The sequence below is a fragment of the Musa acuminata genome, chromosome BXJ1-4 (genome assembly GCF_036884655.1).
Source record: "Musa acuminata AAA Group cultivar baxijiao chromosome BXJ1-4, Cavendish_Baxijiao_AAA, whole genome shotgun sequence".
NCBI lineage: Eukaryota > Viridiplantae > Streptophyta > Magnoliopsida > Zingiberales > Musaceae > Musa > Musa acuminata.
Genome location: NC_088330.1, coordinates 35951735 through 35967837, shown reverse-complemented (window position 1 = coordinate 35967837; position 16103 = coordinate 35951735). Strand labels below are relative to the sequence as shown.

The following is a 16103-nucleotide window of genomic DNA, read 5'->3' as shown; positions in this document are numbered from 1 at the left end:
CCAAGGTAGAAGACAATGCAGCATCGGATGTAAAGACTCTTCATACCAGCATCAGTCGCACCACAGGGAACAAGAAGAAGGTAGCAGGCATGTGGGAGAGTGTTGCCAAAACAGGCTCACATGTCCCCGAGCTCTGCTGCAGGGATTGTTGGTGGTGGGCATGCAGATGGAGTCCATCGGACAGGCCAAATCTAACTTGGAATGTCTGGGAGAGGAAGCTAAGCTTTGGCCAGTTAAGGCATTCGAGGACCTTTCGAGGGACTGTACAAAAGTAAAAAATCTGATATGAACATACACTGATGGTTTTAAGTGACATCTCAACTTAAAATAACTCTTAGGTCTCCAATCACTAAATAATGAGACCTACAGCCGGTACAGCTTCCAACATAGCTTAACCTTTTCGCATTAGGACAAGAAAAACTATTGTGGTACTGTCAGCTCTCCATAATGCAGTCATATGGTCGAATGTGAATGTGCTGCCATTGATTAGCTTGTTGCAGAGAAGAGAAGCCAAGGGGGAAGGGAGATGGTTCATTTGAGGTCTATATTCTTCTCGGGATTGGGATATCAGGCTTCAACCAACCCCATGAAGTGACACGCCCTCCTCTCTCTCTCTCTCTCTCTCTCTCTCTCTCTCTCTCTCCTCTATAAGTAGTCAGGTTCTTCTCCCCTCTCAATCACCTCCCAAAAAAAAAAACCCAAGAGTTCCTCCTCCTCCTCCTCCTCCTCCTCCTCCCTCTGTTTCATCTTCTTCCGTGTATGGACACGATGGCCCTCTTTGTAGTCTTCCACAGCTTTCTTGAACTGCACTCATCCTTTGGAAGTGAGCGCATACATCTCAATTGCAGTTCAACAAAGCTGTGGGAAATTACAGTGAGTAGCCGAAGAGCAACCCAAAGTCTTCTAAAGGTCAGTATCGGCGGTAGGACGACAACTTCATTTGCTATCTTCGTCTTCTTTTCTTCGTCAAAAGGCATTGCTTTCTTTCTGATAGAGAAGGCAAGTCTTGTTGAGTTTTGTTGGTAAAATGCTTCAGAGAGAACATAATATATAGGTCTTGATTATAATTAACATATCACAAAATAATTTCTAAAACATCAATTAGGATACTAAAAATTACATCAACAAATATATATATATATATATATATTAGTGCTTATTAAAGGCTTTTCTCAAGGCAGGCATTTTCTTCTTCAAAGTATTGTCATTGTTTCTTCTCCTTTTCTTCCTGAGCTAATGGTGTTCCTTTTTTTCTTTCTTTCTTTCAGTTTTCCCTTTCTAGTAAATTATGCCATCTGCATTCATGCAAGGTTAAAAAGGTAGCCAAAAGTAGTCAATACTTGCACTATTGCTGCATTTGTGGCAGAGAAATGCAAGAAATCCTTGGCACAGATTCCTGGCTATCTGCATGCCTCAGGCTTTACAACTGAAACAATAGTATAGAACAAGCTAGATCTAGATCTCCCTTTTAAGCCTGTGGCTCCACAATTTTTGCAGAGTTTTCTTTGGCATGGAAATAGCAGAAAACAGGCACCCATGGTCTGACAAATTCAACCAATTAATCTATGGTGTGATGAGTTATGAGAATTCTCTAAGTTGCCCTTCAGTGTTATGTATGTTGAAATGTTTGAAGAAAATTTTTGAGTATTTGAAGAAATGAAACAAATTAGGCAGTTCAAGAGAAAAACCAAGTGGAAAAGAACTGGCTATGTATGAGATCTTGAGCATATTGTAACCTAAGATTCAATCAGATATGCATCCTCTCAAAATTCACATAGTATTGTATGTATTCTTTTCTCTCTTTTTTCTAAGGAAAATATGGACATCATTTTCAAGAGATAAAGTTGTAAATTACAGTCTAGATGGAAAATTTTTGTATCTATGTTGATATACTGACACTTGATTGTATCCAATTCCTGTTGGAGAATCCTTAATTACTATTGCATAAGGGGACAATGGCATGTTGAGGACATGGTTTTCAATACCTAATGAATGTTACCCTAAAACATGAAACATACTACAAATGGAGATTAAGAAATGTAGTAGTAACATGGAACATGGTTCAAGGTACAATTAATTAGTAAAAAAGATGTGTCTTGGACTGTTCTGAGGCAGTCTGTCAAAAGGACCCAATGCATTTATAATAAGAATAAATGAGCTACAATTATATACATATCTCAGTCAGTGAAGTGATGATATATCTATTATCCCATGATGATTTTTTTATACTAGAAAAGGTTTGATCCACCTTGCTTTACATGGAGAATGTTTACATACATCATGATGTATCTTTCTCTTATACTTTGACAATTGTTCTTGCCAACAAATTCTTGGTTCACTGGACAATTTGTGCAGAAACCCACTTGTGGTTGGAGAACTCATATTTATAGGGTCATCATAATGCCCAATGCTTCTTTCTTATAATATGATAATACTAATTATAGTTTGTCAAGTAGCGCCAAGAAGAATTCTTATTGCTTCACCTGAAACAAGCTGTATATGAATCCTCAAAGAATAAGTGATTTGGCATTGAAGAAATAAGAAGAGAAATAAGCTTTTTCTTAGTTTTCTTCTTTTTTCAAGAGCAAGACTTGGTAGTTGATTCCACTTGTATGTGCACTTTGGCCTTTTGAGTGTGATGTTCTTTGGGAATCTTCTTTGGGATCCATACTTTGTGAAGACACTGACAGCCTTTTCAAGCAAATTATTTGAAGGAAACTGGAAACTCTTATGTACTTTTTGTCATTTAATTTGCATGCAGTGCCATGGAAATATAGCCAATGCAATGGCTGCATCTTCGTTGATCACTTGTGCTGTAAGCTTATTCTAAGTTTCTGCTGGAATTCTGCAGTCGCGCTCATGTGGAAAAGATGAATGTGATGTTTGTCGTATGATTCCAAATGATGGCCACGGCTTTCATCTACATGGAGAAGAGGTTGCTTCTTCTTTGATCATTTAAGCTGTCATGGCAAGTGATTATTGTCTCTAAGCTTTGTGGATTTGGTTCTGCAAGGCTCAGATAAGGAAGGTGGATATCATGTTCTGCGAAGTCTGAGAACAGACTTTGTAAAGAAGCTCAAACTATGCATGACATCAATGCCAACATAATTAAACAGCAGTACATGGCATTGCCCACAAAAGGATCGGTTGCATCATTGAATCAAAGTTCATAATGGACTTCCATCATCGCTAACCTATGGAGACCAAACACTGGTCCACTGCTAACATGTTCTCAAGGACAATTGAGCTGTTCTTTCTTCCTCTTGTTTGCTACGTTGAATGCTTTGCTAGTACAGCAATCAAACTTCATTTGGGTTGCACTCAAAGTTACCACTCGGAAAGGCATGACCTTGGCGTCCAGCAGTTGGTTTGTCATCAGAATATTTGCCCAGGGAAGCCCAGTGTTCTCTTCATGAGCAGTAGACCAGACTCTGTAGCTTAAGACAACAAGCTCACGTTTACCTTTATGCCGATTAGGATCGTATGGAAGTATCCTGTAGCTATCATTAACCTAACCGAGATAGGGTTGGATCACATCCTGCAAACGCTGAAGCTTGCGATGATGGAATTTGAGTCAGGCGGGAGGAGATGTGCTGAAATAAACCAGTAGCATGGCAAAGTTGGGCCAGCTGAGTTGTAAGCTTTTGCTGGGAAATCCTTCTCTCTATTGCATTCGGAAGGTCATCATCGGTTTCATATGGCCCCATTGAGACCACGAAGGAAAGCCCCGGGCGGGTCGAAGCCTCAACTGTGTCCGCTAATGGTGAGCTGAATCAGATGGGAGGAGCCGGGCATGGAGGACCGAGTTGGGGCAGCTCGCTCCGAGTTGTCACAGAGCTGCAGTTGGAGGTGCATGCAAATTGAGAGCAGCCACAGCAGGCTTTGTCAGGGGAGTGAACAGGGACTGATAGCTCAGTGTGAGAGCAAAAGGCAGCGAGTACAGTAGGGCAAGCAGCATGTGAGCTAGCAAAAGCGAAGGTGTTGGTGTGGCCAGAAGCCATAGCTGGTGGCCAGCAATGGCGCCACTCCATGGCACGCAGGCTAAGCAACAAAGCCTAACTCACCTCCAAGCAGCCATCAGACGACCTATCTCTTCACCCCCACTCCCTGTTGCCAAACTAGGCCTCTTCCACCACCACCACCACCTCCTCCTCCTCCTCCTCCTCCTCCTCGCCCTTCTTTCACCTCATCCAGCAACAGTGACATGGAGTCAGAAAGATCATCTCCACTCAGATACTGCTCTCCCCATGCACATCCCAACAACAAGAAACTTTGCCAACGAAGCTGAGATCATTGCTGCTGTATCTGCATAGTTTTCTTCAATCACATGCTGAGGACTACAAGGGTGGAAGCTTTAGAGGAGATTGCAGTGGGAGTCACAACGTGTAAGGGTACAGTAATGGCACAGTGGGAGAGATGACACAATATGGGGTGCGTACTGCTCGCGTACTGTGACATCAAACACACAGTGGAGACGAGTGGACTCGCATACGAATTTGGAGCACAATGCACTGTCTCACGCAATGGGCTCCTTTTTATGAACAGTTTGTTTGATGTGGGCTTTGCTACGTACCATGAGAGATCAAAAATCTGCGCAGAGATCTCTTTGGTGCAGCTGCTCATCATCCTGCATCTTTTTATATTCTTTGAATTTTTTTCTTCTTTTATGTCTTTAGATCACTTGGAAACTCTACCTTCCAAAATCCGTCCTCAAAATTGGAGTATTCATGTTCGAAAAATCTGTTCTATGGAGCAAATAGAGTTGAAGCCCAAACACCTTCAAAATCTTGTTCTAATCAAATCTATCCTTCAAACTTTAGGACTCTGATACCAATGGCTTTCATGAATAAGATGTTATGTTAATGTCGATTTGGATCGTCAACTTGAGATAGAGCGACATTGCTGGAGATGTCACTCAAATAGGTGGATTCCTCTCTGAGCCAAAATACCCACTGCAGGTTTGACTTTGGAGTCTTCTTGCAAAACTAATATTAGGGGTGTCTGGCAAAACTCCTTTAAGTTAGTAAGCAGTCGAAGATTCACGGCTTTTATATGATTCTCTCCGTAGTCATCCACGATTACAGGAGAGTTAATGGGTGTAGCATGATAGAGAAAATGCTTTGATTACAAATCGTGAGTACCATGTTCAAAAGAGGAATATGCATCCCTGATAACAATTGGACAAGTGGTAACATAGTCAATCATGAGAAAATAGGACTTAGTCACGTGAACATCAATCCAAAATAATAATTTGAAGAATATTTTAAAAACAATAAAATCAGAAAATATTCTCTTGATTAACTCGCTAAAAAAGATTATATTAGGCATGATAATATAATCGAGTTCAGTTATGTTTATTAAAATTATTCTACATCTATCTGTTATTGACTTAGCATTAGAGGATAAGCATTCGAGCCACCCCTTCGATCGCATTAAACTCTTATATCCACGAATCCATTAGCATCATAATTATTCACACCATTAGACGAATCCACGAACAAAGTTTACAGTGATTTCTTGAAATTTTATAATTTTAAATTTTTAGAATTTTGACATATCATCTACTCGTTTTTCTATCCTACCCACCACAAATATGATGAATGGATGAAAAAGAAATGTTTTTTTTGTTTTTTGAAAGCAACAACATGATGAGTACCTTAATCGGACTTAAAAGTAGATCAAGTAGACATGATGATCCAAAAAACGTCCGACCCCCACACTTCTATGCCCACAATAAAACGGAGCTCGACACAGGGAGAGGCTGGAGACGAACGTACAGTTTAGCGAGGAATTGGAGATGAGGCCGAGACAACGGAGGTGGTAGTAGGACCCCCTCGCCCGTACGGGACATTCACCGGAGGAGGTTTGTACCGCTTCTGCTACGCTCACTCACAACAATGAAGCTCATCCTGTTCTCTCCATCTTCTCCTCGCCAGGCTTTTTGCATCCCGCAAGCAATCTGATCCTCTCTTTCCTCCTCCCTCCTCCTCCTCCTCCTACTCCTTCCTCTTTCCTCTTCGTCGTCTTTTGGTTCACAGCTTCCTTGGATCTGGATCGCGCAGGCAGCTCCATCGAGCCTCTTCGTTCCTTTCCACAGCTTTCTTGAACTTCCCGTGGGCGCTGGACTCGAGCAAGTTCAGGAAAGCTGTGGGAATGCATGGAGAGGTTGGAATCCCGAGAGGTTCTCGATCTCCTGTTCATCTCCCACCGTCTGCTCCTGGAAGTTTTAGTCTGTGATCTCCACGTAGAGTTATAAGTTGGCGTTTGCAGGTAATGCTAAGATCCTACTGTACCTTCTACACCCAGTGGATGACTCCAGCTTCTCATTTCCTCCTCCACTCGTTGCGTCGGAGTGTATCGTATGTAAACTGAACATGGATTTACCATCTGCAGTTTGCACATAAAACCAAGATCCACTTCCACGTAGTGGAGATCTACAGGAGGACTTGCCGGAGTCATGCGCTGCCAGAGGAGATTCTTCAGGTAAGCAGCGATTGTTCGTGCATGTTTGATCTCTCTGGGAAAACAAGCGTCTCCTCTTTCAAGACACTGCACCTGATGAGTTAGCATGAAGGATTGCTAGTTCGATTCGAGTGGAATCTATCATAAGACAATTTGGATCAATGTGGGAATTACCCCATCCTTCTCCGAGTGGTCGTGGGTGACAGATGAAGAGGCCAGGCGAAGGGATGATGATCTCAAGGGAAGGCCGACAGGGCTTGTACGGTGGTCAGATACGTGATCCCCACGATTCATCTTTACGTGTGGACGTCTGATTGGTACACTGATCCCTATCTGTCGTGGTGGTCAGACGTGTGATCCACAAGATTCATCTCACGTCGTTGTGGATCACCTAATAAGGGCTTTAATTCTTCTCGACCACAGGCATATGAAGTTTCGAAAACCTGTATCATCTCTGTTCTTCATGTAGCAGGAGTTTCAGGAAATGTTCTAGTCCGAGGTTACGTGACATTTCAATCTCCGACACTGAATTATAACATAATATCATCGAATTAATCTGTCATCAACCACTGCAGTCATGATATTTTTCATGTTCCGTAACTTGATGAACCACATCAGGACACAACTTAAGTCTTGTGGTACAAACATACTTCTTGCTATCGACCACCAAGCTTTCAACTGGAGAAGGTTTCTTGTCACTAAAGCTATCTGAGTTGATGCAACCATGAGAATCCTGTTGTACATGATCAGTCTAACACATTTCATTCCTTGAGGCTCAAAACATTTCGATAGTTGAGATCTAGGAAATCAATCGGAAAATTAAAGATAAGGTACAACATCCTCCATAGAGGCTCTGAAGCAAGAGGTCATTGATTTCCATTCCTACCCTCTGCAAGACCTGGTGTCTAGGTTGGAATCGCATAACATTGTATCTATTTGTTGAAGTCTGAAAGAGGGGGACGAACCAACTGCACATATTCTCTATCTGTACTCCTCAGGAAGGCTATATCCAGTCATGACTATTTTGTCAGCAAACATCTTGCCAGTCTTCGGCATTATGTGCCAGTGAAGCGTCAAGTTAAAGTCCTTCCCCCTTAGGTTGTTGCCCTACATGTAAACAAAGGAAAACTGATAATTTCTGGTCTTTGCTCTCTATCCTTGAACAGTTAAACAGAGTGACTAAACAAATGAATCAGAGAAACTTGGACCAAAGAAAAGGATAGAGAAGTGCATTTTACACATCTCTTGCAGTGAGGGAGCTCAATATAATGCGCAGATAAACCTCTTACAATTTCAATACAAGTCCATGGTAAAGTAACTAGACCCAGGGTTTTCAATGATGAAAGCTCAAAGCCTGGGATGGACATCAATAAAGACTGACGCGAGTTTGAACCTAGTCTGATGTTTAGACATTACGTGTGTGGTTCAACAATTGAGACTGAGAACCTAATGATAACAAGAGCATGGAAACTAGTTTATGGTGAGTTTTGTTGTAACAGAATAAGAAAACTAGTATAACATGGAGACAGGTATCAGAAACATGTATGCATCAACAAACAAGGATCTAAAATAACTGCAGAAAAACATGTAGTGTATAACATGAAGCCAAATAGCTAGCAGCCAATGAAAGGATAGATGCTTGGTTTCTTAAACATATTTATGAAATAACATACACAATAAAATGATATGGAGAAAAAAGTGTTATTGTGATGCAAGAAAAGACACCTATTATGTTGCAACAGAGGAAAACAAAGGCATCAAGTATCTTGCCTGGTCAGTAAAACGGTACTTGTTTGTGGTGTGAATCCAGAACTTTGCGTGCTCCTTTGATTGTATGATTCCATCCCAAAGTGAAACCTGCCACATCCAAGTTAAAACATGAAAACAGATTTCTAAAGCTAGAAAAATAATGAAAGTCGCCAACAACATGATATGACAATTAAACAATATGACTGACATTTCTATGTTAATATCACTGTCGATTGTAAAAAAGATCACACATGGCAGATCCACAAGTTCCTTATAAAAATTATTCAATCAGTTATCACAAGATTTTGGAAGAGATGTGTCAACCACATATTTATGTGTGAAAATGCACACGGAGAACATTAAACTACTAAATATTTAGGTTATAAGGATGAAGTAATTAAATTTAAATCAGAAACTCGATAATTCAGCATCCTTCTAATTTCATGCAGATTTGGATTTATGAGTTGCTTCTGACCATTAAGGGCCAACGACTGTCTGTCTACATTTCGAATGGTGATACTCTAGTAAGGAATATGCATTATATGCCTAACCAACCTTGGTCTTCCCTCTGTCCGTCTTTGCTCGCTTTATTGTTTGCTTGGCTTAGCTCAGTGTCCTCTCAATATAACTTTTTTATGAAAAACTATCCTTAAAACTTTCTAATAAAAGTCTTCGCTGAAGCAAGCGGACATCACTTAACAATCATGAAAATTCATACTTGTTAGGAAAAATATCTATCTCGTGCATGGTACATGTGTATATCAAGTCATGTTGGGTTCCACTGTTGCATTCTGATCCAAAACATTCTGTAACAGCAACACCCAGATATGATAGTTTCTTCTGTCATTGATGGATCATGGCCAGTAGCTGGACAGATGATAAGCATGGCAGACAGAATGAGACATATACGTGACTATTCTTGTCCATGACTGAAATGTCTTCAACATAAAGTATAGCATTCCAGGGAAGAAATAAAAGCCTCTCCAAGCATTCTTGGCGTAGAAGCTGATGAAACATCTAGAATTTTAATCTGTACTACCTAATAGTTGTTAAGTCAATTGTATGCTGCATGTGAGAGACAGTTGTTGGATTCTTCACCTCCTATATGAAGGAATATAATCTTGAACAGAAGTTACGGTTGCCAACAGTTTCATCTCCATATTTCAATTGCTAAACATTTCCCTTCTCATTATGATGCTCTTCAAATTTATCACTTCCAACTCTAAATATATCCATGATAACTCCAGGACACTGTTATATTTGACTTTGAGTATGTTTATGGCATCATGTTTGCTTACTCCTATAGTGATTTTATTTTCACTTGTTCTCTATTTGCTATAAGTAAACAGTAACGACATGGAAATCTGTTAATTTCATCTTTTCAAAAGTCCAAAATGAAATCCATATTGACCAAGTTTACTCGGTACCCATATCATTGCAGTCATAGTCCTAAAAGCCATAAATTCTATGACAAGTCTTTTCTTATTGCTCTAGTACATGTAGCAATACCAGCCAGTGTCAGTCGGCATGCACTGTTCCTACACGTAACGACAATTTTTTTCTTTGTGGAAAAGACAACATATAGAATGCAGGAACTCTTTTTCCCACTTTTCTACCACTTCTATTAGCCCAGAACTAACTCACCCCAACCTAGAATTAAAGCATGACAGACTGGGTTTTCAAATTTTTATTTACCAATAATTTCATCACCTTTACTAACCCAAGATCTAAAATATCTAGGACCTTAGAGCTTTTTTCTTACCGTACATTGGCTTCCCAATATCTCAAATGTATGTCACTTGACAAGAATCCTTGCATGTGACAGTCCAAAATGATAAAATTGCAATGGTCACCCAAATCAATGAGATTTGTGCTTTTTGTCACCATTTTTCTTTGCAAATATGTTTATTTTTTTATTACTAGAGGGGAGTGTTAAGTCTAGTTAAATTTAACCATTCAAACTTTCAAAGTGTGTGGATAGTGTTTGACATGATATTCAACATTTTATTCCTGATCTTTTCCCTTGTGTTTTTTGTTTTGCATAATGCCATGTGTACAACAAGACATGTTCATTGTCAGAATTGAACACAACATAGTACAATATCGCTAGGAAATTAGCAGTGTCGAGGCATATCATTAAAATGAAATCAGTACTCCACGGCTCCTTGCAAATTTGAAAGATATCTACAACAGTAAACATAAATTTATATGACAAACAGATGTTACTCAGAACTCATTAGGAAAGGGGAAATCCAGCAATAAATAGCACAAATAGAGTATGTTAGAGCAGAGAATGGTAGGATAAAAAGAACTTATTAGCAAGATCTACAATCTAATAAAAGATTAAACCAATTTAGAGTTGGTGCCACTGATGTGAGGATGTTAAGATGGATATAACAGTTGGTAGAGAACAGGGGGCATTTTCTATCAAAGAGAAAAAAAAAAGAATTGGTCCTATTCCTCACAACACTAATTTAAGTGACCATTGAATGCCATATAATTACTAATGCCAAAGTTATATATCAATGCAATTATGGCTATATTGTACAATCAAGACAAGAATGTACTCTAAAGGTGTGACAATTTCTGAAGTCACCAATCTGAATCCAACTTGTCTTTTGTAATAATAGTTTTGGCAATCAAATAAAGAAGATAAAAAGAGCAGCTCATTTCCAGCTCAAAATAATATCATACATCCCCTAAGTCAATCAGACTTGTACCAGTTGTTTCAGGATTCATATCACGCTCTTACATACAGGGTCATTGCATAACATCAGAAGACCCTAGCAACATATACGTACCTACAAAAAGGAATCAAGAGACCAGAACTAAAACCAAGTAATAAGCATGTCTACAATCTGGCAATAACAGATGATGAGAAAAGATCTTAATGCAGGAATACATGTATCTCCAAAACTGCAAGTCAAAAACCAAGATGAATAAAAGGTATCACACGGAATCAAGTTGTAATATATTTTAGGCTTACCTGATTTAAGGCATTCTGAGGAGTTTCATACTCAGCTGCCACAAATACAAATACCTAACAGCCCAATAAAAAATAATAAGGCAAAAGTAAATGTTCTGGACAAATATTGCAACACAAATGAAGTGTTCCCTCAAGAAAAAATATATCATCCAGGTAAAAACCTACGTAAACTCATTTTTCATTTTTGTCTATGCATAGTGTCGGAAGGATAAAAGCAGAATTGACACGATTATGACAGTTTACAAAGACATCAAAAAACCTTTCCATAGACTAACTTGGCTACTTAATCATATGTTGTCTACAAAAAAGAAAATCTAATATATCAACAGACAAAGTCTAACATCTTCAAGAAAACACAAGAATAAGTGAAGGCAGAAAGGTACTGATAAAATCATCAACAAGGATTAGTTACTGAATCACTGGCACGTGCTATGCCATATAAAGTACCGCCAGATTAAACAAAATTTATGACTTCATATTCCGCATTATTCTGTTCTAGAATTGGCAATCACCAATGTTAGCCCCTATGATATTTACTGGCCACCCTAGTCCGTTAGGATGGACAAAATTCTGCCATATCAAATGGTCATTCTTCATCACTAAGACATCTATATATTTTGACCTATTTAAGATCCTTTCCATATTATAAATACAATTTCCCAAGGCATCCTAAGCCTCTCGATAATGTGCTACATCCAATATTGTTAGGATCTTATATGATACAGCAATCTGGATATTACGATTCAGGTCAAAATGACTTGAAATCTGATTGTATTCTTAGAGCAAGATTTAATAGTAAGATAACAAGTAGATGGGTGTTTTGTGTGAAACAATGTACTACATGGCAATAGGTAACTGGACTGTTTTCCAATCAAGTGTGTTTGTAATTTGGCAAAATATTTCCATGTGTGATGAGTTATTTGTAGAAATAAGCTTACAAGTTTTTAATAACAGATAAATATAAATTGTATTAGTTCTAAATATGAAGTTAAATTTGGCCCTTAGAGTTATTGTTCAAATTTTGGCAAAACAGGATGCTCAAGTTAAGAAATATCTTAATTAAATAACTTACATTTACTTTTGTGAACATGTGAGACATGAACCAGGTTGCATCTATATTCATTAGAGAAGATAAAATTTGTTATTCATCATATATCTATAGCTAACTCATATTCTCAACTGTTTTCAAATTTTTATTAAAAAATAAATTAGGAAAAAATATTTACAATTTACAATTCCATCCTTAATTCAGTCTGTCATAAAATCATTCATATTGTATGATATAACCCTAAACCTGAAAATGTTTCCTTTGCCCACTAATATATACCATGTACTTGAAAAGCTGTCTTATTGGTTACCGGTATTGTCATACTAAGTTGCTTGCAAAACACTGAATTTGCCACAAAGGCCTTATAACCCCAGTGGTCAAATTTCCATTACCAAATATCATCCAACTTGATTGACATGCACCTCTTTCTATTTAAAAAGATAGAATCCAGAAGATACCAAAATAAAAAGAGGATTACATGACCACCCAACAGGAGGCCAACTCCTACAAATCTGTCAGATAAAATTTAAGAAAGTGCAAATGTTTTAGGATTGATCCTACCATTAGAGGCCATTCATGCCAATCAGGGACTTTCACTTATCCAATCCTTCTGAAGGCCATACTACTTTGCAATAACTTCTACAAAGAATTGTTTCAATCAATTTGAATCAAATTTTTTGGTTAATCATAAATTATTTAAATCATTCTTTGGTTCTTAAACTATAAGGCCAAAAAAATTTTACTGAGTTTTTAATTAGCTAATTAATTAAAAGAAGAAAATTCAACTCTGGAAATGTCCTTAAATCATCTCCTCAACAAAAAAAACTTCACTCAAACTAACATCAACATTTAATTGAAAATTAACAAGCAAACAAAGAAATCTTCAGGATCTACAATGGTAACTAAATGATATCTAACAACTAATAACAAGATCCTAGTGCAGCCTGTAAACTTGTAGCAAATTGGACAAACCTGCTTAGCATTCCAGGTAAACAGAGATGAAAGGTCTGCTGATATGTTCAATGTTAGGCTGACCTAAATGACATAGCAGAATATGAAGTTAGAAAAGAAAATGTAAATCAAAAAATCTTTAATCAAAATAAGTGCCCTGCCATGCTGCCAGTTGCCAATCAATTGAATTTCATTAATATACTGAAAGAACTTTAACACAATTTAGTAGCCATATTACATTAATATCTGATTTTTTTCACCTCGCTGGGTCTTTTGTTTCTCTAAAATATCATAAATAGGAAATAGGATGGCTTTCCCACCTTTTCTTATCATGAATGAAGATTGCTACCAGAGGTACTAAAACAAAATCAGTCAACATGAGCAAATAATTCTTTAAAGCTCCAGCAAAAATCATAGAGGGTGAGTGTTGGTACAAGTTGCTACTTCGCAACCTGAGTTACCAGCATTGGGTCATGAAAACATCCTCCCTTTTTTCCAGTGGGAATCGTAAGGCAAGACGTCAAAAGCAAGACCTTCAGTACATTGCAGTGGAAAGGCTAGGATATGAGTGGATGAAATTTAATGCCCCAATCATGTCATAATCAGAAACCAGAAAGGTCTGCAAAATAATAATTTGAGCTTAAGATTTTTGGGCCATGCAGCTTAAGGATGGATCCGCATCATGTGGCTAAGAGTGGATCAAAATTACACAAGTACTTAGCTTGTTACAATTCCTGAAATTAAATAGACAAAGAGGCACATATAACACTGGTGCTTAAGATGATCGTCACATCTAGTACTTCATGGAATCCTATGTTTATACTTTAAAGAGCATGCAGATCTAATATTGATTAAGCATCTAAAATTGGTAAAAAAACTGTCAAAATCTTCAAACAAAAGCACAATAAATTTTCTTGCCATCATATGAGCAATGTTCTCAAGGCTACCATGGGTGCTATATAACTGCATCAGTATCAATTTGTTGGTCTACGACACATCATGCTTGCGAGAAGACATTGCCATTTTTTATGGAAGAGAATGTGAAGAGAGGTAAAGAAAGTATAAAGCTGCTGATGGAGTGGAAATTCAACACCATTGATGAAGGCAAACCTACAGGAACATCACGTCACCTCATCATTTCCATTTGGTTGCTTCTGGAACCAGTTTATATTCAGAACCTACAAAAAAGCAATGTTCGAATAAAAATCAAATAAAGAAATAAGGGAAAGAAGAATCTGATTCTTGAGAGAGTATGGACAAGCAACAAAAACAAATAAGCTAGGTGTTGTTGAGATAAGGAGCGGAGTTGGTGATAGAATTACAGCGCGTCCATGGTACACGATGAGCACATATGGCAAGATCACATATTTGTTGGAATTTTGTGCTTATCCTGGTTTGAGATTAGCGCCACAAATTGAGGGATACTTTCTACATGTCACAAAAAGAATAGGATCTAATCCTTTTCTTCTGCGATTACGAGAGAGTCGTCTCCTATGACCTTAAGAAAGTAATCTTTTAACAAAACCTCATAACTTTCGTTCTTTTACTTCTCATGGTCTTCGATGATAAGTCTCTCGGCAGCACAAACACTAGTCCAGATGAACCAAATCCAACAGGAAGCGATGCAAGTGAACCGATTGGCTGACTAGTGGGAACTATGGCTCGAAAATTTGGGGGATCGAGAGTTGTAAGGGTTTGACGATCCAAGGAAGGACCGAGAGGGAGAGCGGAGTGACGACTTCTTACCTTCACGTCGGCGGTGGGTGAGGGGGAGTTGAAGTTGTCGGAGAGGGAGGCCATGCCGCACATCACCGCCAAGATCGTGACGGCGAACGTCACCACCGCGTTCGCCCTGTAGCCGAACGAATGCATCGTCCCACTCCTCCTCTATCCGTCACTCTCTTTCCCTTTCTAGGTTTTGGAGTCCTCCATCACCGGGCACCACTATATGTCCGAACAAAAGAAAATTTGTACTCACCTTCATTTCAAGATACCCGATCCCCTACCCAGAGAGGCGACCAAAGCCGCCGGTGGGTCCTACAACAGTTTGCCTTTTTGCTTCCACAATGGTGAAGAATGGGCAAATTAGAGCGGTAGAGTACTTCGTTACTCCTGTAGGAACACGTGGCTTAGCGTATGTGTCAGACTCTGATTGGTTAAACTTCGTAGGCCATAATGAATCTGGAATCAACCCACAGCGCACACGGATTCGTCGATCAACATAAGCCCCAATTTATTACTTGTTCTTTGAGAAATAATAATATTTTTCTGCCCAATTTCGGTAAATGGTATTTAAATATAATTTGAACGAAATATTTATTTTTAAATTATTTATTGTGATCTAACTTTAGTGACTCTTATCATAGACTGGGTTTTACTACTTGTGTTGACTATATAGAGAGCTACAATTCGGGGTGAATCTCCCTTAGCATCTTACTTTTCGAAATTTATCTCGGAGCATCTTATATATGAATTAGTTCATTAAGATAAACTAGTTTAATTCAATTAACTTGGACTTAAATAACTAATTTTTTCCTCTCGAAGGATTTAAAATTGATAAAATAATAAAAAAATTTCAAAAACCAATAGGGTAATTATTTATATCACATGTGTTTATTATGAAACTTTAAAAAAAAAAACCTAACAGAGCAATAATTTACATCATATTTTTCTATAATAGTTGAAGTATTAAGTAATCTAAACAAATCTTATAGTATTACACCAATAAAGCAACTGCCCTATACTCGATTATATAGTCAGTGTGACATGATTCATCTTCGTCTTAATATGAAATTGAGTGTAACAAAATTAACATACATAAGTGGATTGATATGCATAGTAGTTCACTTACAGACGTAACATCATAAAACATTAATATTTCTATTTTAAGTGACGAACGTAACATAG

General features: G+C 38.2%; 1 protein-coding gene and 1 long non-coding RNA gene across 2 annotated transcripts; one reads left to right on the top strand and one right to left on the bottom strand.

Annotated features, from left to right (window-relative positions):
* The first annotated feature begins 5570 nt into the window (after positions 1 to 5570).
* Positions 5571 to 7150, top strand: LOC135660272 (uncharacterized). The gene is made up of 3 exons (XR_010506517.1): positions 5571 to 5863; positions 6063 to 6270; positions 6394 to 7150. It is a non-coding gene; the product is annotated as an uncharacterized LOC135660272 (long non-coding RNA).
* A 48-nt stretch (positions 7151 to 7198) lies between these two features.
* LOC135660256 (signal peptidase complex subunit 3B-like) lies at positions 7199 to 15116 on the bottom strand. Its single transcript, XM_065176360.1, has 6 exons — positions 14943 to 15116; positions 14327 to 14374; positions 13218 to 13280; positions 11198 to 11251; positions 8233 to 8319; positions 7199 to 7569 (listed from the first exon to the last, which is right to left on the bottom strand). The coding sequence occupies exons 1-6, from the start codon at positions 15066 to 15068 to the stop codon at positions 7444 to 7446; spliced, it is 504 nt and encodes a 167-aa protein (XP_065032432.1). The 5' UTR covers positions 15069 to 15116; the 3' UTR covers positions 7199 to 7443.
* Between the last annotated feature and the right edge of the window lie 987 nt (positions 15117 to 16103).